Genomic DNA, 24,409 nt, shown 5'->3' on the forward strand with positions numbered 1-24,409 from the left:
ACATCCTGGAGTTCTTCTTTAAAGGATCACTCCACTTTCATACAGTTGCCCTTTCATTTGCCCAGACTAGTCCTGTATAATAGTATATAACAGGTTTGTAAATCCGCAAGGCTCTGATGTTACATGACACTCTCTTGCTTCGTCTGCATCAACACACCTCATCTAATGTATTTCTTGCTAGCTCTCGTGGCACTACAATTCCCAGCGTGCATTAGTCTGTGGCTGGTAGGGCATGTAGACCCAGAATAGCTTAAAGCTGTACTCCAGGCAAACAGAAGAACGGCTGTTTTACCTACCAAAGGATTGTATTTGTCCACCCAGTACTAAGATTTACACAGCTCTGCGCAGCCCTATCTGGCAGGGGAGAAAAGTTTTCAATTGCAGGTCTCCTCCACGAACGTGTGGCTGGACAGTGAAAGCAGATGCAGCAGCATGCTGTTCATCTGTCTGTCGCTCTGCTTTCTCCTCCCATCAATGTGCTCCTTGCACTGCAGAACAAATCATTGCTTCTTTGTGCTGCTTCTATAATTCGGTTGTATAGTAGACTGCAGAAGGCTGACGCCAAGTCGAATGAAGGTACTTAATCTGCTTTCATTAAAAGAAAATACAATTAAAGATGTATTCATGAATACAGAGCTGCATTAATAGGTGTCTTTTATGTCTCCCCCGGTGTTCAGCTTTAAAAAAAAAAGATGTCCTTTTAATATTTTCCAGATATATGTGAAAGTAATGCGATTCCTCGAAATAATCATCATATTGGCACCTGGTCATATTGGCACCCAGTACCCCAAAAAGTCCATAGAAGACACTTTAAAAGCCCCCACAGGTCATCAATTTAGAGATACCCCAAAATACTGGCCCTAGAATTATTGCTCTCACTCCGGCGTGCGTGGCGATACCCAACATGTGTAGCGCGTTCGTCGTTTTCATACGTAGGCGCAGTGAGCTGAGACGCCGCAGCTGAAGCGGATTCCAACAATTGTGCTGGGATCCGCCCAGCTGCGTGACTGACAGCTGGCTCTGCCTATCTAGAGGCAGAGCCAGCTGTACCCTCCCCCGTCCGTTCCGCCAGTCAGCGCTGGCGGATCGGAGCGTGGAGGGGGGAATCCAGCCCCTCCCCTGTCACGGCTCGAGAGGTGAGCGAACGCCAGTATGTGTTCGCTCACCTCCCGATCTACTGAGCCGACCTGTGACAGTCTCATTGTCACAGGTCATTTTAAGGTGTATTTCTACTTTTGCAGCCATGACCTGTAGTTACCTCTCCCGCTGCCTGTGTCCCCAAGCACCACAATAATGAAGAGGATTCATCCACCTAAGATTCTTCAGAAACCAACACTTTCAGGAGCGTCGTTCTCCTCTGTCCACCGCTGTGTACTCTGGTTCCTTCCGCTGACCTCCACGCCATCACTGAGTCTTATAGTGACGTAGGGTTCAGGGGAGGAACTAGTAAGGGAGCACAGAGACAGGAGAACGACGTTCCTGGACGTTTTGGTTTCTGAAGAACCTTCAGTGGACAGTTCCTGCTCCTCAAAGAGTTGGCATGACCTGTGTTGTTGGCACGAGTAGTGGGAGCGATAAGTGTTTACTCTCTTCTTTACTGGTCTGGCTGTTTAAGCTTTCTTTGTGATGGGGTTGCCTAAAATGGGCACATTGTCTACGGCAGTGGTCCCCAACCCCCGGGCCGTGGATCATATGGTACCGGGCCGCGGGGCCCCGCACTGCCGACGGGCTTCACAGTGAGGGGGCGGGTCCTGTGACTCACCTCCCCTAAAAAAACCCCAGCTTTCTGTTTTGTGCTATACTATCAAAGTTTGAGACTCCGTTAGAATGTGTGACCAGTGACGCGGTCACACATTTTAACGTAATCTCGCCCAGTTTTTCGGTGGTGGAATAGGTGAAGAATTCCAACGCTTTCATTTTTTGGTGCAACTGTTTTTTGTTTTTTTAAGGCATGTTTAAATACAATTAAATTAAAATTATTAAATATAAACAATCAAATCAAACGTTGACCGGTCCGCGGCGATAAAAAGGTTGGGGAGCACTGGTCTACGGGACTTTAAAACGGGAAATGAACATAACGTCTTTGGGGCTTGTGTGTCATTGGACATTTGGGATTGTGTTGATGGCATCAGTTTGAGTTGCTTCTAAATGGAATACTTTAGAATTCATTGGCAGGTGCATTTGACTTGCAGTTGGCCTCCATTTGACTTGCAGTTGGGCTCTTCTGACATGTATTTGACCTCCTTCTGACATGCATTTGACTTGCAGTTGACCTCCTTTTGATGTGCATTTGACTTGCAGTTGAGCTCTTCTGACATGCATTTTAGCTCTTCTGACATGCATTTGATTTGCAGTTGACCTCCTTTTGATGTGCATTTGACCTGCATTTGGGCTCTTCTGACATGCAGTTGACCTCCTTCTGACATGCATTTGACTTGCATTTGGGCTCCTTCTGACATGCATTTGATTTGCAGTTGACCTCCTTCTGACATGCATTTGACTTGCATTTGGGCTCTTCTGACATGCAGTTGACCTCCTTCTGACATGCATTTGACTTGCATTTGGGCTCCTTCTGACATGCATTTGACCTGGCATGCATTTGACGTGAAATTGGGCTCTTCTGACATGCATTTTGCCTGCAGTTGTGGTCCTTTTGGCCTGCAGTTGAGTACCTGACCTTCACGTTACCTCTTGGTGGTCTGCAATTGAGCTACTGATCTGCATTTGACCCCCTCCTGACCTGCAGTTGAGCTTTTTCTGACCTTCATTTGACTTGCTTCAATCACGTTTTGCATTCCCAGAGACTTGAGTTTTTGACACAGACAGAAGTCCCCCTTGAAACAACCCTAACTGCATTCTAGTTTCCTGCTAAAGCCCGGGCATCTGCACAATACTGACCCACATCTGGAGAACACTATTATGGAGCTGTATTGTGTAATGATTCATCAGATCGGACACTTTCTGTGTTTGTTCCACTCTGGGATATTCTGTGAGCTGGCTCAGTCACGTTCCTGTGAACCTTCACATATCCTGCTTTGGCACTGGTTGTTTTTGGTGCCGCATGCAAAAGAGAAGGCTATGCAAACAAGTGTCTACTTCAAGGACCACAAAACCTGAATGACGCGTCGGCTTGCATAATAGAATTTAGTGTAACATTCGGGAACGTCAGTAAACAGTTTCCTGTAGTTGTCCATAACATGGAATGAAATAGTGAACAAGGCCTTTCTGATTGACTTCAGTAGTCAGTGCCTCTTTATAAGACGGCGCTTGTGCTTGGCTGTTAATTGCTTCTTGCGTGGCGTTCTATTACGAAATGGCTGACAGCCCTGGAATGCTCTCTCCGTTAATACCAGTGCATATTTTAAAGAGAACCAGTCACCAATGGGCGTATGTAGTAATACACTATTGCTTGGTAATATTAATGCAGCCTTAGTACCAGCGCACACGGGTATTGCTAAGAAGAAGAAAGACTGCACTATTATAACCTCATTAAAGCTGAACTCTAAACAGATGTAAAGCACACATATGAATACAGCTTTATTTTAATTATTGCATCATTTAAAAAAATATATATATATATTTTATTAATGCAAGCACCTGAATTTGAACTGGTATCACCCTCTTGCAGTCACTGTACAGCTAGCCTGGAGTGTGAAAGGAAGAACCAGTAAAAGGAGACAATTCATGTGCCAACAAGAAGCATTCTGATAGTGGGTGGGAGGAGAGTGATGGGGAGATGAGCTCATCACTCTGCTGCTACCCCTTTCACTGTCCAATCACATGCTGGGGACACGTCCAGGACAACAAGGAAGGGGATTGAATGATGCTGGTCATCAGACTGAGGACATCTAGTGGCAGGAAACAAAGCTGCAGCGGAAATCTGTGGATTAAAGGGTTTCTAAAGCATATATTTTTCTTGCCTATATCTATTGCTATCAAGCAGTAGATATAGGCAAAAAAAAATTTTAAAACCCGCTTTAACAGCGTTTTAAACTTGCTTCCGCTGCGTGCTCCCGGCCGAGAAAACGAAACTGCATCTTGGGGCGGGCGCAGTTCGGATTCTCGGCTGGGAGACTAGCAGAGACGCAAGATAAACCTTCTGATCCCGCGTGGGATCAGAAGGGCCAGCAAGCAGAGAGGAGTCAGCGCTGGATCGGAGACCCGCCGCACCGCTGGAGGAACAGATGAAAACATCAGGAAAGAGGAAGATCGGATTAAGAGACATCATTTAAGGTAAGTGCTGACTTTAACATTAGGGGGAGGGGAAAAAATACTTTAATGTCACTTTAAGGATGACTATTGTGGCAGAAGCTGGTTTTGTGATTTCATTTTTTTAAAGAGCTATTTACTTTGATATTTTTTGGCTGGAGCTCTGCTTTAAAGTGTAATTTCAGATTCTTACACATACCTGAGGGGATCTATTTAAATCTACTTCTGAGTTTGTTTTAGTTTCTATATAATATAGCAGTTTAAAGGGCCACCTAAAATTAATTTATGGGTTGATATCAGAGAAAGAGTTATGTTAGAGTATGTATAGGCAAAATATTTTACGTTTTGTGTAGTGTTAGAACTACTGTCAAATTTGTATTGCTGTCCAGGTCCCACTGGGGAGACTCCCTCTCTATTGGTCTTGATGGCCATTATCAAAACAGAAAATGATGGAACATCTAACATTTTACAGTTGTCCCCAGATCAGAAATAAAAGATAAACCTTTCAATGGGGACACTTCTGTCATCTGTGAAGTGAAAAGTGCTTGTGCAAAAAATAAGTGCTATAAATGAATATAATGCCATGAGAGGACACGGCAGGTCTTGCGGCTGGTATGAAATTGCTACAGTCTAGCCAGAAGGCATGCCTATGAGGCGCATGCAAGAAAAGCAATATGCTGGAGTGACCTAGTGCCAGGTGCCACACTGAGGGGTCCCATACCCATTGTGTTTCTCTGGGATGCCAATCCCCGGGGGCACATCTCCGGAAGCTCCTTGCACTTCCAGCCTCTAGCCAGACAAGGGCAACCCCATTCCTACCAGAAGGTATCGGCACCAGAGGAGCTCCTGATTACAACTGGGGAAAAGCCTGGTGCGCGGGGCCAAAATCAACCCAGGAGGAAAGCACCCGCGCCCCCTCCCCAGGCACTTCATCTTAGCAAAAGGTAGAGAAGCGTGGTTTGGGGACTACTTTTTAAGAGTGGAATTCCTCTCACTTTGAAGAGATTTATTCTCCCTTCCTGTGCCATCTGTACGAAAGGAAGTGAAGGGCAGTCTCCCCAACCGTATGGAGACAAAACTAAACTTGGGGGAGTTTTAACCTTTCCCAAAACTATTTTAGGTATACATACACTTTAGTTAAATGTCAGTCAACTGACACTCCATTGACTATAGACCCTTAAAGGAATTGTAGGAAAAGAATGTTTCCCATCATACCCAGCACAGTCCCACTCACAGCTGCCATCTGATTGGCTGACTTAGCCCTTCCACTCCACATTTTATTCAGGAGACCCATTGCTGCTGTGTGGTGGGACTTTTCTCCACTCCAGATTCATAGAATCTTTCTACAAGCTTCCTTTTTAAGCAGGGTGATAGTCTGGGGAGTCTTGCTGACTGCGTCATAAAAAATAAAAGAAAGTCACCAGTGGTCTGAGTCATTGCTATATCCATCCACTTTGTCTTCTCCCCTGGCTTTTGCTGTGCTTGTGTTGTAGATGACATTCCCCGGGAGGGATCAATCTTTCCAGAACGTAGTTCTTTCTGCTCTAATCTGGAGCTTCCTTTCTGTTTTATTGAACTCGAACACAGTCGTTCCTAAACTTGGCTTTCTAGTGTTGGTGAAGTAGAGAATGCCACGGAGCATGTTTTTTCAGCATCAGAAAGGGAATTTGTCAGAAAGCAGAAATTCCTGTGACATTGGCACGAATAGATGTTGACGTTCCCAGACACATGTCACATAATAGCCCTGGATCTGTGACGCTAATCCAATTCACTGAATCACAACCTTGAAGCAGGAGTAGGGAAATGCTGCTTACGTTATAGCCCAATCACGAAGGCATTTTGCTTCAATCCTGCATAGTCAATAACAGTGTTTATAACGGGATAAAATTATAAGGCATTTCCAAGCATCGTCAGTGAACTGGCCAGAAAACAATGCAGCTGTGCTAAAGTCTAGTTTTAGGAAACCCAAGATATGAATAAATTAGCAGACGGCACACCATCCTCTTGTCATAGGAGTCTGTATTTTTCAGCTTATCTTTTTTCGTGCTATATTGTGTGTGGATGAGCCTGGGGGGGCTGTGCTGAAACCATGTTGGGGTTTTAGATAGTGGGACAGCCAAGTACAAGATGAATGCTAGGTCAAAAATTGGTGTCTGGTACAGTGGTCTTTATTCTACGTCCCTTTGCTTTCCTTTTAACCAGCTATTGACGCACTATTCCTCCCACTAATACCAACAATGGGGCACTATTCCTTCCAATGACATCAAATATGGGGCACTATTCCTCCCACTGATACCAACAATGGGACACTATTCCTCCCACTAATACCAACAATGGGACACTATTCCTCCCACTAATACCAACAATGGGGCACTATTCCACCCACTGATACCAACAATGGGGCACTATTCCTCCCACTGATACCAACAATGGGGCACTATTCCACCCACTGATACCAACAATGGGGCACTATTCCTCCCACTGATACCAACAATGGGGCACTATTCCTCCCACTAATACCAACAATGGAGCACTATTCCTCCCACTGATACCAACAATGGGGCACTATTCCTCCCACTGATACCAACAATGGGGCACTATTCCTCCCACTGATACCAACAATGGGGCACTATTCCTCCCACTGATACCAACAATGGGGCACTATTCCTCCCACTGATACCAACAATGGGGCACTATTCCTCCCACTGATACCAACAATGGGGCACTATTCCTCCCACTGATACCAACAATGGGGCACTATTCCTCCCACTGATACCAACAATGGGGCACTATTCCTCCCACTGATACCAACAATGGGGCACTATTCCTCCCACTGATACCAACAATGGGGCACTATTCCTCCCACTGATACCAACAATGGGGCACTATTCCTCCCACTGATACCAACAATGGGGCACTATTCCTCCCACTGATACCAACAATGGGGCACTATTCCTCCCACTGATACCAACAATGGGGCACTATTCCTTCCAATGACATCAAATATGGGGCACTATTCCTCCCACTCATACCAACAATGGTGCACTCATCTTCCACTGACACCAATGAGGACCCTTGGTCTAAAGACGTGTACACGCAGGTTCCTATTTGAACAAGAGCAATTCGTACATAAGTTTACAAAGCATGTGCAAAGCTTTTGGCAAGCTTCAGGCAGGTTTGTTGAAGCCCTTGTTAAAGCAAACTTTAGCTCCTTAGTGAGAGTTCTGGCTGCCACTTTAAACAATCTGCCAGCAGGCTTCAGTAGGATTTCATCATGTTTCAAGTCATACCAAAGCTAGCAGGTTGTTTGAAGTGGCAGCTTGCGGTCCCATTAAGATCCGCGTTTAACATCTGTGAACTAGAGCTGAAGGTTGCTTTAAAAAAATAAATAAAAGGTTGCTTCATGAAAGCTTGCTGTATACACTTCTTCTATTGAAGCTGAAGCCCATGTGAACAAGGCTTTGGTGAAAAATTGTTTGATGGCAAATGTGAATTTATTTATTGGTTTCTCCAGATAACTTCAGATTTCTTAAAGTTCCACCTTGAAACCGGTGCAAATATTTCTTGACTTTCAATCCGGGTACTAGTAGGGCATGAAGCTGAGGACGGCCATTTACAAAATGGCAAGCTAGGGACTTTTCAGTTCATAGGCTCATGCACACGGGTGCAGTACAATACTGATCTGTACACCGGCAGAAAAATCTGCCACGAAACACATGTAATGGTCCAAAAAGTGCTTCTATTTACACACGTAAACATTGACATCCATAAAAATTCTTCCATTCCTCTAGGTCTTTATGAGTTTTCACTCCCAGCATGTACACATGAATCACGCAGAAATACTGACTGTGGACGCAGAGTTTTCTACTTTTTATTTGACACAGCATTAGATTACTGAGCATTCATGGGCCCATTATATGCAATGCATCTACAACGTTCGGGTCCGTCAAAAACTATACACTGTACGGATCTGAACGTTTGCGTTGTTTACGCCCATGTGGGGGGAGCCTTAAGATAGATGCTCATAGGATTTTGGTTAGGACTACTGGATGATTTCATGAGATCAGGTCCAGGGCTGAAACTCCAGGGGACTGATGAGGTCCAGCGGCAAGTGCAGGAGCTTCAGCCTCTTGGCTTCTATCGTGCTACAGTGGATGCCATAACAGTAGCTTAGGGGAAAATGTGGATAACATCTGTGATGTTCTCACTATTTCCTGGAGAGTTCTGGGGCTGTGCCGGAGGCAAGCAGCGATGATGCAGTTCCACGCTTCCCCCCTGTTATAATAGATCACTGTAAAAGCAATATATTGATTACTAATAACCCTTCCCTGTCCTCTGCCAGGTAGGTTGGCCGGATGGTGGCCATTCTGGATGACACTGACCATTTTTACATGAGCCTCAATGGTGCGCAATGTCATTCTGCATGTGCCCAGTACTCACCCCAGTTTCACACAAACCCAAATGAATCTTATCCTAATGTTGCAGTAATTGTAAAAATAAATAAAGTTTTTCTATCTGAGGTTTAATCTCCAATTAATTCCAGAGGTGTTCTGTACAATAGCATCAAAGCACGGTTTGGAGAGCAGGGGTGGCGCCCAAAGCAGGTACTCTTTTTTTAGGCTTATGCACGTGAGCGCATGAGTCTGTAAAACATAAACTGCATGCGTATTTCCACACACGGGATACACAGCTGAGGTGTACATCCAGCCATAGTAGTGAATGGGTGGTTGTAGTCCCGTTTACACCACTACTTGCATAAACCTGCGCATGCAGCTAGTCGTGTAAAGGGGGTACGCCAATACGCATACGCGGGTTTACACAAGTAGCTTGTAAACTGGCATACAGCCATCTACATCCATTCACTACAATAGGAGGCTGTACACTGCTGCTGTGTATCCCAGGTGTGGAAATATGCCCGCAGTTTACATTATTTGGCCCCCTCATGCACCTTTTGTGCATGAGGCCTAAAGCACAGATTTAGAGTCTTGAAATATATCAACGATAGAAAATGCAGAAACAAAGATATACTACTGTAAAAGGTACCACTACTTGGGATGAAATAATATTCCATGACGTTTTGGTTATTAAATGTTTCTTTTTTAATGCAGAAAGAAGACATGGTTCCTCCAGCAAGGCCCCTCTGACACCTCCATCATCATCATCTGTGTATTCCCACTTCTCCACCACGCCTTCAACTAAAAACAAAGTGGCCGGCAGCAGCACGCGGACATCCAGCAGTGCTAGTGGTAGTGCCTCCTCCAACTCCAAGCTGATAAAATCTCCCAAAGAAAAGCTACAGATAGGCGGCAACAACAGGTCGATGCATCCGACGCAACACTGCAAAGCAACACAAGACAAGATGTAAGTTACACTTCTCCTCGGTGTAAGAAATTGCAGGGCAGTGGTAAACTAGAGCAGTTTGTGCCTAATCTCCTACTCCTTACCATGTTAAAGGGACAATAATATTTGGATCCAGTCAAACATCTCATTGATAGTGATGGCTGTTGAATAATCTGGTTATCCAGTTGTTTCTTTTGCAATCTGCAAATGTAGTATTTCAGACCACATCCTCCTAATTTGGCTATAGGGACTGGTACACACAGGCTTTTTTTTTTTCTTGCCACAGGTTACATTTGTGGGGGTTCACCTGACACAGGTAGCAATTAAAAATTTAATTTTGGTGATTTGCAGGTTCGACAGCATTTGTATATAGAATAAGTCATTTATTTTATTTTTTCGTGCAGTGAGCGGTTTGCTGTTGCATAGATCGTTTTGTTAAAAGTCAAATTGTATTCCTTCCTTCCTTCTCCCTTTCTTCTTCTTTCCTCTTTCTCCTTTCTCCTTCCTTCCTGCTTTCTCCTTCCTTCCTTCTCCTTCCTTCCTTCTTTCTCCTTCCTTGTTTCTCCTCCTTCCTTCTTTCTCCTTCTTCTTCTTTCTCTTTCGTCTGCTTTCTTCTTTCTTTCTCCTGCTTTCTTCTTTCTCCTACCTTCTTTCGCTTTCTTCTTTCTCCTCCTTCTTTCGCTTTCTTCTTTCTCCTCCCTTCTTTCGCTTTCTTCTTTCTCTTTCTTCTTTCGCTTTCTTCTTTCTCCTCCCTTCTTTCGCTTTCTTCTTTCTCCTCCCTCCTTCTTTCGCTTTCTTCTTTCTCCTCCCTTCTTCTTTCTTCTTTCTCCTCCCTTCTTCACCCATTTTATATTCCACATTTTAGGCCTGAAAATGACTTAAAACCCCCCAACATTATATATTTTCTGAATGCCAAGACCCTATAGAATAAAATGGTGGTAGTTGCAAATTTTTATGTTGCGCAATATTAGCGCAACTCCTTATTAAACCCCAACATTTAGAGAAAAATTTAATTGAATGCCCCAAAACACAACAAAATACCAATTTTTTAAATGACATATAAAAGATGAGGTTACAACGAGTAAAACGATACCCAACATGCATAGGTTACAAATTGCGTGCGTCCGTGAAACGGCGAAAAACTGCAGTACCCCAAAAAGTCAATAGAAGACGCTTTAAAAGCCCCCACAAGTCATCAATTTAGAGATACCCCAAAATACTGGCCCTAGAATTATTGCTCTCACTCCAGCGTTCGCGGCGATACCCAACATGTGTAGCGCATTCGTCTTTTTCATATGTAGGCGTGGCGACGCGCGTGCTCGCGGGGGCGGGGGACTTTAAAAAATGTTTTTTTTATTATTATTAGATTGATTTCATTTAAATGTCCCATTTAAGCTGACGAGTTCAGTTCTGGTTAAACTTCCTGTGCTTGGGTCTAACTATTGTGCCCAGATGTTGGTGAACTTCTGTAGAGTTCCCCCGTGCCGAGAGGTTTGCTTTTCCAGTTTTAATGTTTGGGTAACACCGTTAACCCTACAGGGTTGGTGGGGCAAAGGAGGTCCAATCTTGAGCATTTTCCTGGCTAGTTACAACGCTGACATTGTAAATAGCAGTTTTTAACATCAGTTTTAGTTTGTCCAGTACCACAAGTCCTTGGTGCCACTACTTTGGGTGGGTTTTATATTGAGACTATGTATTATGATTATACTGTTTGGGCTTTTTTATTCCATGCTACTGGAATGAGTAAAGAACAGCCACACCAGTGACAGGCTGTGATTAGCCACCAATAGTATTGATGAGTCTTTCATTTGCTAAAAGTTTATTGTCTCTCCCCACAGAATGACCCCATCTGTTAAAGTGGAGAAAATGCATACAACCCAAAAAACGGATGGTGCGTTGCAAAAATCGGCTGCTGGGTCTACCTATTCCTCTTCTGTCAGCTCCTCAGTAAAGACTGGCCTTAACTGGCAATCAATACCAAAGCCACCTTTGCCTTCCCCTGGACAGATACCAAATGGTAAAGGAATTCTCTCGACTCCTCCGAATGTGGAAAAGAAAGCTGAAGATTCAAACTGTAGGAAATATTTACACAAGAGATTGTCAGGTATGTACAACTCCTTCTTTTTTTATAGGTATGTTTCCTAATACTACTGTCTAACCTCCTGCTGCTTTAAGGTTTTTTGGAAGGTGGGTTTACCTGGTTTATTCACTTCCATGTGCCCAAATCCTATGGCCTGCCACTTGAAAGTCCTAGTCCACCTGGCTTCCAGGTTCCACCAGCCGTCTTGTCCACTTCCTTACACAAGAAGCCTTACACACTCAATAGAAGCCTTTTGGGAAACCTTTGGCTTGCAGAAAATGCACATTGGTCTGTAGATACTGCAGCAACGTTCAGTAGCATCGGCATGTCCTCTGCTTAAAGTGACATTAAAGTCAAATGAGGTCTCTTAATCCGATCATCATCATCTTTACTGTACTTTTCTGCTGTCCCTCCAGCACTAGTGCGGCTCTCCGATCCAGCGCTGACTCATCTGTCCGCCTCTTCTCTCATGTCCCACGTAGTCTGTGCGGGTGCACGCTGCTCCATAGACTTGCCTTGTGTGTCTCCTCGTCTCCCGGCCGAACATCTGAAGTGTGCATGCGCCCGCCCCAAGATCCTTTGCGACTCTTCAGATGTTTGGGCGGGAGCGCGCGGCAGAGAGACAAGGTGATTTTAAACACTTTTTTATAAATGGGGTTGTTTTTTTTTCATATATCTGCTGCTTGCTTAATAACCCTTTAAGCTTTATCTGCAGCAGCTCATCATTTGTTTAACCAGTTGCCGTCTGCCCGTTGTAAAAAAAACGGACGGACGGCACTGCTGCATTGGTGGGTTGCCGTCTCCAGACGGCATTTTTTTTTCTGCTCGCGCACCGTTACCGGGTGTTTCACATATAGACGATCGTCGGCTCTGTATCCTGCCGATCGTCTATATGTGCTAGTTTTTTTTATCAAATGTAAAGCAAATATGTTGCGCTCGGTCTATGTGAACCAACTGCACACTAAAGTGTTAATAAACAAATCTGTGTAAAAATTACAACAATCCGTGTGAAAAAATTGATTCAAGTGGATTATTTACATAATTTTATCACCCGCCCCCCGTCTGCTGCCGCCGCCACCGCTTTTTCGTCTCCTCACCTTCAATCCCGGGATCCGCTGCGGCCCGGGACCGGCTCGGGAGGGCGGCAGGAGGAAGAGGAAGGGAGATCAGCTCCTTGCTGATCTCCATCCAGGCTGTGAATGCAGAAGTGATGTGTATTACATCACTTCCGCATTCACCTGTCAGTCATCTGGCTGCTATAGCCAGAGAAAAGAAGCTGATGAAGCAGATCTCTGCTTCAATAGCTTCTTTTGGGGTCCACATGTGACATTAGGGGTCCTAAAGACCCCTAATGTCTCCATAAAGAGGACCTGTCAGTGTACCTTTTGCTATTATATAGGGGGATTGCTATCCCCCTATATAATAGCAATAACAATAAGTGCAAAAAAAATATATAATTTAAAAAAATAATAAAAGTCACATATAAAAAAACCCCACCAAAATGTTTAACTCCCCCACGCACATATAAACTTAAATATGTGTCCGGTGCACCAGCGCGCAAAAACGACAATTGTGCTACACACGTTACACATCGCCGCGAACGTCGCAGTTAGAGCAATATTTTTAGGGCCATCAATCACTGATGACACTAAACTGATGAGCGGTAAAAGCGTCGCCTGTGGCCAATTTGGGGTATTATCGTTTTTTGAGGTTGCGCGCACGCAATTTTAAGGCTTGACATGTTTGGTGTCTTTTTACCCGACGTGACCCCGTCTTTTATATTTTGCCAAAAAATTGGGTAATAATAAATGTTTTATCATTTTAATATAGGGGAAACAGGTTTTTTTTTTTGTAAAATTGCGGTAATTTTTCCTTAATATAGTAAAAAAATAAAAACCCCAGTGGTGAATAAATACCACTAAAAGAAATCTATCTGTCCCCAAAAATGGTATAAAATTAATTTCAGTACAGCGCTGCATGACGGAATAAATGTCAGTCAAAGTATCGCAGCGCTGAATACTGAAAAATGACCTGGATGGGAAGGGGTTTAACATAGCGGATGTCAACTGGTTAACCGACTGCCAGGCTATTCTGATCCGGCACAGATTCAGCACTTTCTTCTAGTGCTCAAGCTTGCCCATGTCCTCCCTCTGTCTGCACATTCGTTTTGGCTAGTAAAGCAGCCCATCATAGTTTTGGACCCATAGGAATGTGCTGGGGCGTAGCATAAGTGTGGGGGCTTTGTCTGATTAGAACAGCCCAGCTTTTAGGTAGACTGGAGGATGCTGAAAGCTGCAGATATGTTCCTGCAATTTATACCAGTTAGCCGGCATTGGTATTATTAAAGTGGCAGTCTCTTTATGATGGTTGTGCGTGTTGGTTAGAGGATCTTTTTCATTCCTAATCATTTTAGAATGAACATTGTATGGCCATATTTTCTCAGACCTGGACCTTAAAAGGGCAAAAAGTACTTTCAAGGAGAGCCAAAAGACTTTAATGTAGTTGGGCATATTGTGATCCCAGAGCAACTTGCTCAAACTCGCACAATGTGCTGCGCGAGTCACTTCTCTTTAGACTACAGTGCCTTTTCTATAGGCTTCCCCTTCTCTCCCATGTGGTTGTGTTATTGCTACTATGAGGGTAGTTGGTGCCAAGTGTGAAAAGTTGTGTAAGCATGGAAGATAAATGCACAATAATGTAATAAAACCACAGTATCTGCCCTCATGGCACATTTCATTTGGGATACATCTTCATTAGTTTCCCTGCCCTGGATTAGACAGGTTCATGTTGCCGCTGTCTGTAGTTTTGGTTTCCAATGACTTACTGTGACACATTCTATAGATCGAGAGTTTGACCCCGATATACACTGTGGAGTTGTCGATGTTGAGACAAAGAAGCCCTGCACTAGATCTCTGACATGCAAGGTAAGTCATGATTTCCCCTATTTTGCTACTCGTGTATCAATGGCTCAGCTACTTAAAATCAGAACTGTGTGGAGCACCATTTTGTGTAATGGCCACATAACATAAGAGTGATTTCAGAGACCAAATGTGTTTGTATGGGAAAAGAACACTGTTTAAATGAAGGGAAAGGTTGTCACTGGGACAGGAAGTCACAGACAGTAATGAGAACCTCACAGAGGTTCTAAGTCAGAGGTAGGCAATCGTGGCATGCCAGCTGTGGTGAAGCTAAAATGCCATCGTGCCCCCTGCCTTTGGTAGTCATTTCTGTCACTGTACTTCTTGCAGTGCCTCATGGGACTTGCAGTTCCACAACAGCTGGAGTGCTGAGGTTGCCTACCTGTGTTCTATCCCTTCCCTATTTACCTGGAACAATGTGTTGTGTTTCAGTCTGTGTCCCTGCTGGAGAGATTTTCCTTCACTTCTTGTGCTGACGGGAAATGAGGGGAAATCTCCCCAATGGAGACCCAGACTGAAATAAAACGCTGGCAGAGGTTCGAGCTTTCCCGAGTCGAAAACATAAAAAATAAACTTTTGGCTAAGGGACATGACCTGCAGGTTTCAGGCCTAGATTAGGTAAGCTGGGCCTAGCTGTAAGTGGAGCAATAAACCTTCAGAGACCGTAGAAGTGCAAAATGAAAAGCAATTGCAAAAAAGTCATTGAGAGACAGACATATTTTCCAAAGAGCTTTGTTTTATGAATCTCCTCCTGCCAGCCTCACTAACGTAACCCATTTCTTCCCTAGGCACATTCCTTAGGCTACCGGAGAGCAGTACAAGGGCGCAAGAAAGGTTTTGACGCGTTATTAGCTGAGCACAAAAATAAAACCAGGGAAAAAGAACTGCTTCGTCACGCTGAGCAACAGCAGCAGCAGCAGCAGACGTCTGCGCTCAGGGAACCGCATCCCTCACCTTCAAAATCTTCCCAGGAACCGCACCAAAACTCTCATGGATTCTCTGGTACTGAAGTGAAGCCTTCAGTACCCAGCAAGGCCAAGCCTCACAACCCCAGTCTTCCAAGGTCAGGCTGCTTGCTTGATGTAACCCTAACCCAAGCTATTGTTTTTCTGTCATTTTGTGGGGGGAAGGGGGACGACATTTGTGATGGATACGTGACGTGGGACATAAACAACAAAGCTTGCATATGTGTAGAGGATTTGCAACATGCATGTCAGAAAGGTTTCAATTTGTCACAGGAGTGTAGCAGTTTCTGTGCCCTATACATGGTGCAGAAGCAGCAGAATTCTGCCTGGTCTTACTAAGTGCAGATCTAGTCTGCAGAGGGAGATTGAGCTGGGGGAAGCTCTCTCCTCCATCTGCCCAGTTTAACCGAAGGGAGGAAGCAGCCAGCAGGTGCCTTGTGATTAGTGATGGGCTCGGGCGTGTTCGCAGCTCCACGTGCCGAGCCCGTCAGGAAGCTGACAACGCCGCAGTGCCAATCACAGGCACGGAGACATTTCCTGATCTCTGCAGCTGCCGACCGGGATAATGTCTCAGTACCTGTGATTGGCGCTGTCAGCTCCCTGGCTGGCTCGGCACGTGGAGCTGCGAACACGCCCGAGCCCATCACTACTTGTGACGAGTGTCCAGTTGGGCATTCAGCGGAGGTAGCAGGCAGCAGGTATTGCGCTGTCACTGTGCAATATAAGCCAAATAAACAGAGGTCCCTGAAGGGAATTTATCAAAAGTGGAGCAGACAAAATCTGGAGCAGCTGTGCATGGCAACCAATCAGCTTCTCTCTTTGATTTTCAAATCTTAACTGAAGATAGAAGCTGATTGGTTGCCATGTACAGCCGCTCCAGATTTTGTCTGCTCCAGTTTTGATAAATTCTCTTCCCTGTTTATTAGGGGCACTGTGCACATGTTTGTTTGTACAAATATGCATGGCGCAGTGAAACAGTCTAATGTATTCTTTCCCAAGATGCATTCCCAGCTTTGTTAAAGTTACAAACCAGGATTTTGCCACTACCATGGTTTTTATTCATAATTATAGCAGGGCTCAAAATTTCAAGTCCTGAGCTACTAGCCAGGCCTTAAGAGTTACTCGCCACCAGTCGCCCCACCTGACCCCTACCGTGCCCCGCCCTTAACTCTGCCAGGTCAGTGGTGTGACACAGAGAACAGAGATCAGTAACAATGCAGAGTGCAGAGGCCAGTGGTGTGATGCAGAGTACAGAGGCCAGCAGTGTAATGCAGAAAAAAGCAATGTATCCTCCATGTCCCAGGTGTCCTGCTTCTCCCGTGCTGTCCTTCCAGCCAGTAGCAGCTCTGCAGTCTTCCTCCCAGCCTATGGCAGCTGAGGTGGGCGGAGGAAGCTGCAGGATCCGGTGTTCTATCGAAAGCTCCAACTCATTGAGATCTCTAACTACCTCTGGTGCTCAGAAACACTGGAGCTCTGTGCAGTGAGCTTTCGATAGAACACCGGAGTGAGGACAGCTACAGTGCGGCACTGATTCTACTCCTTCAACAGCAGCGATCGCCGTGTCAGTTCTCTTCTCGTCAGCCGCTGGCTATAGAGCGGCCGAGGAGCAGCGTTGTATTTAGGGTTTGTGCTGCCCTAGGCAAGATGAAACTTGGCACCCCCCCAATCTAAATTTGTTCCACCTCTTCCTGTTCAAGACATTTTGCATAACCTGTCAAGTCACTGGATACAGCTTCTGACAGATTGCGCTATTAGGCATCATTAGGCATCATCATTAGGCACTGCTTAAAGTCGGCCCGTACAGATCCGTGGGACGTGCAACGAGTGGAAATTTTGAGCCCTGATTATAGTGTATGTCAGGATAAAATAAGATGAAAAGAAACTCCCTTCCTTTTCTTGGAAAATCAGCATCTGCCTTAACACAATTTGTGGCGTTTGGATTAAGGTGACTGACGCTTATTAGAATTGAAGAAGTGGCTTGGATGAGCTGCAAAACATCTTCAACATTACAGAACAAGTCCTGTTGTTGAATGTGACTACTACTAGCTATACCATGACCTGGATACACAAGAACTTTCACAGACAAAAGAACACAAAATCCAGGACAGCTGTGCAATACATGCACATCAGCTCTGATGGACTACAGAACACATCCCCCTTATGTTATGGTGAGGGAAGGTGATCTGTAATCTACCAAGGTAGAACATGGCAGGGGTGACAACACTGACATACACTTATTTGTGGTTAGCTGAAACACATGTCCCATGGTGAGCAGTGTGTGCATTAGGGTGTTATTAAAAATGAATCACAGCAAACACATGCACTATAACGCTCATATGTCAATCTGTCCTTACAGGAGAACTATGAGGTGAGTGATTTCCACTCTTCCTCATAGTTGAAGCCGACGTGTGACATTGAAACTGTCACAGGTCGGCTCTATTGATCGAGAAGTGAGCGAACACATACCATCTCTTGCTCATTTCCCGATCATCTCCCTGCAGAAAGCAATGACTGTCAGTCCCCACTCCCCGCAGGGATCCCCTCCCCGTTCCGATGCTCCACCGCTGAGTGGAGGAATGCACGGCGGGGGCAGGCACAGCTGGCTCTGCCCTTAGATAGGCAGAGCCCGTTGTCAATCAGCCAGCTGAGTGGATCTCAACCTATTATTGGGATCCGTCCCAGCTTCGGCGCTCTCCGTATATAGGGAGCTATAGCCCGCTTTATACTGAGCTTTGGGTCACCGGAGGAGGTTAGTATATGTCCTCCCGTGACCTTAAAGAGAACTATGGGATAAAAAGGTTACCTCATAGTTCGCTTTTAAAGTAGGACTGTGGGCAGGCTATGGAATTTTAAACATTTCCATATTCTTGACAAGCAAGAAATAGTTTTAAAGCAAGCCATCGTCATCCTCTGAAGATGAGCTCCCTAAAGTGTCTGCAGCTACAAAGTTTACAGCAAAAGTAGGTTTGTTTTATTTCTGCAGCTCCGATCCTTCCACTTGCCAACCTTCTAATTTCTAATGGGCACAGAAAGGGGAGAGAGCAGAGTGCTGAGACCTGAAGCACCCCACTGCCTCTCTTGTGTACTTTGAGTGATTCACATCATCATCATAGTACCTACAGCTGCGTATGTCAGAGGGTTCACTTTAAATCATATTTACTGCTTGTTAGGATGATGTAAATATTTCAATGTCCATAGCTTGGCCACAGTTCTACTTTAAAGTTCATGTAGCTGTGCTGTCTACATAACAAATAGCCAGGTAATCAGATAAGTGCATTTGTTAATACAATGTGTGTGTGTGTGTGTATATATATATATATATATATATATCTAACTAGATATGGATAGGGAGTCACTATTGGATAGAATTGTGTTGTGGCTGATCGTATAGTATCTTTGTAACATCCCCTTCGCACACTGTACCGATTTACCCCAGAATCCAATGGCTACTGGAACAACTGGTGGATGGCGCCACAATATAGAATCTAGAAGATATGTTGTCCGCACACCATTCTGCTCGTAATGTCATCTTTATTCGTATTCCTTTAGCAGGACATGTGAATGCAACGTTGCAGAGCCTCAAAGGACCCCTTCCTCAGGCAAAGTGTCAAGACACTTTGCCTGACGAAGGGGTCCTGCGAGTTATATCCGTATCTTAAATTCACATGTCATGGTAAAGGAACACGAATGAAGATGACATTCCGAAGCAGAATGGTGTGCGGACAACCTATCTTCTGAATTGTAGTATGTTGCATGGAACAGAGGCAGGAGGTTCCCACAAGGTGACCTATGGACCACAAATGTAGGGATTAATTTTTCTTCCAACTATTATACCAAAATCTGAAACTGACTCCTAAATAACTTTTGGTTTTTTTACATTTTTTTTTTTTTATAGTGAATGTTGGGCATGTATAGCTGCTTATAAACACGTTCTTTTCCACTATGTGCAATCTTCAGGCCGTCAAGTTACCCAGCGCAGCACAGCGGTAATGCTCCCAACGGCTCACCATCGGTGCACGAGTCTCAACCGGTCGTACCTGCAGCTGAGCCGACCTCCCGCTTGTCTAGCGATGAGGGGGAAGGGGACGAAAAGGAGGAACCCGCTGAAAAACTGGACTGTCATTACTCAGACCACCACCCTCGGCCTGCAGCTGTAAGTATGGAGAAATCAGAAAAGATTTGGCAAACCGTCCTGATGAACTCTTAAAGTCACCATACTCTGTTGCTATCTGACTGTACTATCAACTTTAGATTTACCAAATGATATCATATAAAGTTCTGCCTCAACTACCAATCGATATCCAATCAGGGAGGCCCTTGTACAAGCAACATAGTTGTTGGTAGATCTGAAGGATGTTGTACAGAAAAACAGCAACGTGTAGCGAGTGTAATTCTTTGTATTAGCTTATCATTTAGTTTGTTGGATACAAGGCTGCTGATAATAGTGAAAACACTTCTTAGGCCTCGTTCACACCAGATGCAGTGCGTTCCGGTCCGATTCTGGCCAGAACGCACTGCCTCGCATTGCGGCCAGCTCACTTTTTAGTGGGGCAGAAGGGGGCATGGCGGTCAATTGAAGCGTGGCCGGAACACACTGAATCTAGCGTGATCGGGCCTTTACATTTAAAGTTGAGGCTGTATTATATTAGTCAGTAAATCAATGTTGGCCGGCATCCCTCGATCAGCTGATGGAAGGAGGCGCTTGGAAAATTTTCAAAACGAACAGCGGAACATATTATAGTGTATATACAGTAAAATATTAGTGTATGGGCAAATTAATTTCAACTTTAAAGGAGAACTATGAGGCGAATGAAAATCACTCAGCCTCATAGTTCTAGCCGACCTGTGACAATGAAACTGTCCCAGGTCGGCTCAATAGATCGGGAAGTGAGCGAACACATACCGTTGATCGCTCACTTCTCGATCTATCCCTGCAGAGAGCCGTGGCTGTCAATCACGGCTCCCTGCAGGGATTCCCACTCCTCTGTCCGATCCTCCAGCGCTGACTGGCGGAACTGATGGGGGAGGGCACAGCTGGCTCTGCCTCCTGATAGGCAGAACCAGCTGTCAATCCCGCAGCTGGGTGGTAATGTCGGGATCCGTCCCAGCTGTGGCGTCTCAGTATACCACGAGCTGCAGCTCGCTGTATACTGAGCTTAGGGTGACAGGAGGACGCTAGTTTGTGTCCACCCATTACCCCTTAGAAGAACTATGGGGAAAAGCCCTGACCCCATAGTTCTCCTTTAACTCCTTTTTTTGGGTAGCCATTGAGGATGTAAGTCCTGGGAAACCAGGTTAAATTTACATTGTCCTAAAAATCCGACTCAATGCTCAGCATCCTAAAAACACAGAGTGAGCACTGCGTATCTTCTGCAGACTGGGGACACCCAAACAAATTAGGTTTTTTTTGACAGAAGAGAAGTATAAAGTTCCTTTTGGTAAAAAAAAAATTAAATTCGAGTAGTATTTTTTATTTGGCTTTAATTGTAGTAAATGGGTTTCGACCATTAGAAGCTTGGAAACATTACAGCTGTGCAGAAACGGCATCCTGGTAGGAGACATCAGTGCTAATCAGGGCAGCATTGTGTGGATTCACTTTAGGTCTCCCACTAAAAAAAATAATAATAATTTGGTTTGGATTTCCTCTACAATTTTGATATCCAATAATAAAATGAATATTTTAATCTAACCACTGGTTGTAGGGGCATGGAGAATGTTTGCCCTACAAGCTCCTGAGAATACCAGCTGGATTCTTGCTGGAAATTGGTACATTCTTTTAATAGACATTTTTTTCAGCTCATGGAGTGTTTCTGTGCTTTTATATGTCAGTCTCCTGTTATCTGAATAGCAATTGTAAACGGTGTTTGTGCCTGCGCTGGAAACCATCATGTAGCTTAACTCCCAGGAAACCTCTCTTCCCACTTGCCTTTGCTGGATGGAAATGGTCATGTAGGGTGTTGAGGGTTGTAATCCTGATTCACAAGTTCTGTACTGCAGCCTGTGATGGCCATTAACTTAAATCCAGTTTTGTAAATTCCTTTTATTAATATACTATTTTACATTGGACACACTTTTACGATACTGTATAGAAAGCTTACAAATCCAATCGTATAGCATAATAACAATAATTTAGCTTGGTTTTAACACACCCATTACAATCACTCGAATACTGGAGCATGATGAGACGCAGTTCTGGTTTCACAAATTCAGTACTAATCAAACTGTTTAATTGCCTTCAATCCCCTACAGAATCTCACATTTGGCTTTCCTTTGTCAAAAAAAAAATTAGCGGTTACAGAGAAAAAGTGTTTTTATCTCCAGAGCAGAAGCAGTTGGAAATCTTCAATTAAATCCTTGCTATAGATGTAGCTTAAGATATTTTTTCTTTTACAAAAATTCCACTTTTAAGAAAATGTACAATTACCTTACAGTTGCTAAACTGTTACTTTAAAGGAGAACTACGGGGTTAAGGCTTTTCCCCATAGTTCTCCTTAGGGTAACGGGAGGACAGAAACTAGCGTCCTCCCGTCACCCTAAGCTCAATATACCGCAAGTTACAGCTCGTGGTATACTGAGACGCCACAGTACACCGCAAGCTACTGAGATGCCGCAGCTGAAGCGGATCCCGACAATTATGTCTGGATCCGCCCAGCTGCGTGAGTGATAGCTGGCTCTGCCTATCTAGAGGCAGAGCCAGCTGTACCCTCCACCGTCCGATCCGCCAGTCAGCGTTGGCGGATCGGAGGGGGGAATCCACCCCCTCCCCAGTCACGGCAGAGAGCTGTGACAGGATCGAGAGGTGAGCGAACGCCGCTATGTGTTTGCTCACCTCCCGATCTACTGAGCCGACCTGTGACAGTCTCATTGTCACAGGTCGGCTAGAACTATGAGGTGAGTGAAAAGCACTCGCCTCATAGCTCTCCCTTAACTACCAGGCGAAGTGCCTGATCTTACATTCAGCCTATGAAGTGATGTTCAGGCTCTCCACCTCCTGCACCATTACACTGAGTGACCAGTAGGTACAGGACGCAGGAGTTGAGTTGACATACCAGAGTGTCCTAGGTTTTCTAAAGGTATCTGAAGCTACAGGCAGACACCTACGTGCTTGTTTCTCAGTTTACTAACCAATACATCATTGTGTTTTCCCTAAATACGCATAGTATATTCTTTCAACTGACTTCTTGCATCTCCTCCTTACAGTTTTGCTCGTTTGGTAGCAGACAGATTGGGAGGGGGTATTACGTTTTCGACAAGCGGTGGGACCACATCCGATGTGCACTTAACTTCATGGTGGACAAACATCTAAACTCCCAGATGTGGAGGTAGGTGACCGTTTGGCTAATTGTATGTCATTTCCGCAGCAAGGCTCCCAGGTGACGCTGCATACAGGAAATGCAGGGACTACCAATTCCATTGGGACGTGAGTTACTTTTGGCCTACCCAGAAATGTCTGCATTATATCGACCATGGGCCATTGGTATTTAGGAGGTGGCAGTAGATTTATTTGTTTTACTATGTGTCCAGAAGGGTAGCTTGTTTGTCCTGTCAGATAAGCAGGCTTTCTAGGTGCCTTCTGGAGACCAGTCTTACTCCACCTATTTACCCTGAATGAACCCAGAAAATAGTTTTCAGTAAATCTTCTTAGAAATGTCCATAGAAAGCTAAATCAGGATTAAGATGGAAGTGCTTGCTGCAGGTCTGTTACATTGGAGGGACACAGGAATAGGGACAGAGATGTGTGGTGTGTGTTCTAATTTAATTTAAAAACACTGTAGAAGATGTGTACATGTTCTGTAATGCATAAAAAAGCCACTATGTGAAGAGATTATAGGTTGTGACTTTCAAATGGCCGTCAATGAGCAGGAGCCATCGTTGTGCAAAGCCACTGATTGGCTGGTAAGGTGGAATTAACAAATCAGGGCTTTGCCTGGAGCAGCTAGTAATTTAATGTCTGGGTTCATTCACACTGGAATATTCATATGAAACGTATTCTACATTTGTATTCCTTTTCCAATGAACTGATCATTTCTTGAATAAGGGAGCTTATGCCACTTATTGCGAATTCGCCTCGTGTGCTGCATTTTTGGGTTGTGTTTTTCCCCATTCATTTAAAATATGAAAGTCTATGAAAATGTAATGTAATATGTCTTTAATTGTATGATCCCATTTGAAAGCTGGTTTGTAGCAGAGCTCGTGAGGTTAAAGTGACATTAAACCCTCAGATATTTTAACATAAAACAATACTGTAATGTGTGCCTTACTGTAATCCAGGGTTGTTTCCCTTCTCTTTGCTGCTCTTCCTTTTAAATCTGTAGCTCTTCTCATGCTGGGCAGAACTTCTGTTTTGCAGCAGACTGCCTTGTCTCTGGAATGGATACACGGTGTCTGTGTGAAGGTTCACAACCTGAGCCAGCACTACAGGAAGAGGCAGTCAGCTGCAAAGGGAAGTTCTCCCCCAGCATGAGAAGAGATAAGGATTTAAAAGGAAGAGCAGCAAAGAGAAGGGAAACAACCATGGATTACAGTAAGGCACACATTACAGTATTGGTTTATGTTAAAAAATCTGAGGGTTTAATGTCACTTTAAGGAACATTTAGCTCCATTGTATGTGAAATGTACAAACGTACAAGTGTCTTTTTTTTTTTTTCTCTCATCAGGTCTAACATAAAATATATTTGTTCATGTATCATGTACGGTAAATACAAAGTATTGCTTATTTAGATTATGCCAGCAGATGGTGTTCTAGTCTCCTTTTCATGTAAAGCAGTTTTACTCTCCGCTATTGTTACAAAATGAATCACATCAGTGATTCATCCTTTGCACCTCTTAGTCTGAGAATTCAGTCAGGCAACGAGAGCCTCAAAGCATTCTTATATGTTGTCTATCTATGTGGCCCG

The 24,409-nt window shown here is 44.4% G+C and overlaps 1 protein-coding gene across 2 annotated transcripts in view; it reads left to right on the forward strand.

Annotated features, from left to right (window-relative positions):
* Positions 1-24,409, forward strand: part of ATXN7 (ataxin 7) — a 90,592-nt gene that overhangs the window by 56,842 nt on the left and 9,341 nt on the right. For both annotated transcript variants that reach the window (XM_018554713.1, XM_018554703.1), the window contains exons 5-10: positions 9,318-9,570; positions 11,388-11,653; positions 14,471-14,553; positions 15,336-15,610; positions 19,470-19,665; positions 22,713-22,834. In XM_018554713.1, coding sequence (XP_018410215.1) covers positions 9,318-9,570; positions 11,388-11,653; positions 14,471-14,553; positions 15,336-15,610; positions 19,470-19,665; positions 22,713-22,834 — 1,195 coding nt within the window. The remainder of the gene's footprint in view (positions 1-9,317; positions 9,571-11,387; positions 11,654-14,470; positions 14,554-15,335; positions 15,611-19,469; positions 19,666-22,712; positions 22,835-24,409) is intronic.

This window comes from Nanorana parkeri, unplaced genomic scaffold (genome assembly GCF_000935625.1).
Source record: "Nanorana parkeri isolate BGI_ZX_2015 unplaced genomic scaffold, ASM93562v1 scaffold9, whole genome shotgun sequence".
Taxonomy (NCBI): domain Eukaryota; kingdom Metazoa; phylum Chordata; class Amphibia; order Anura; family Dicroglossidae; genus Nanorana; species Nanorana parkeri.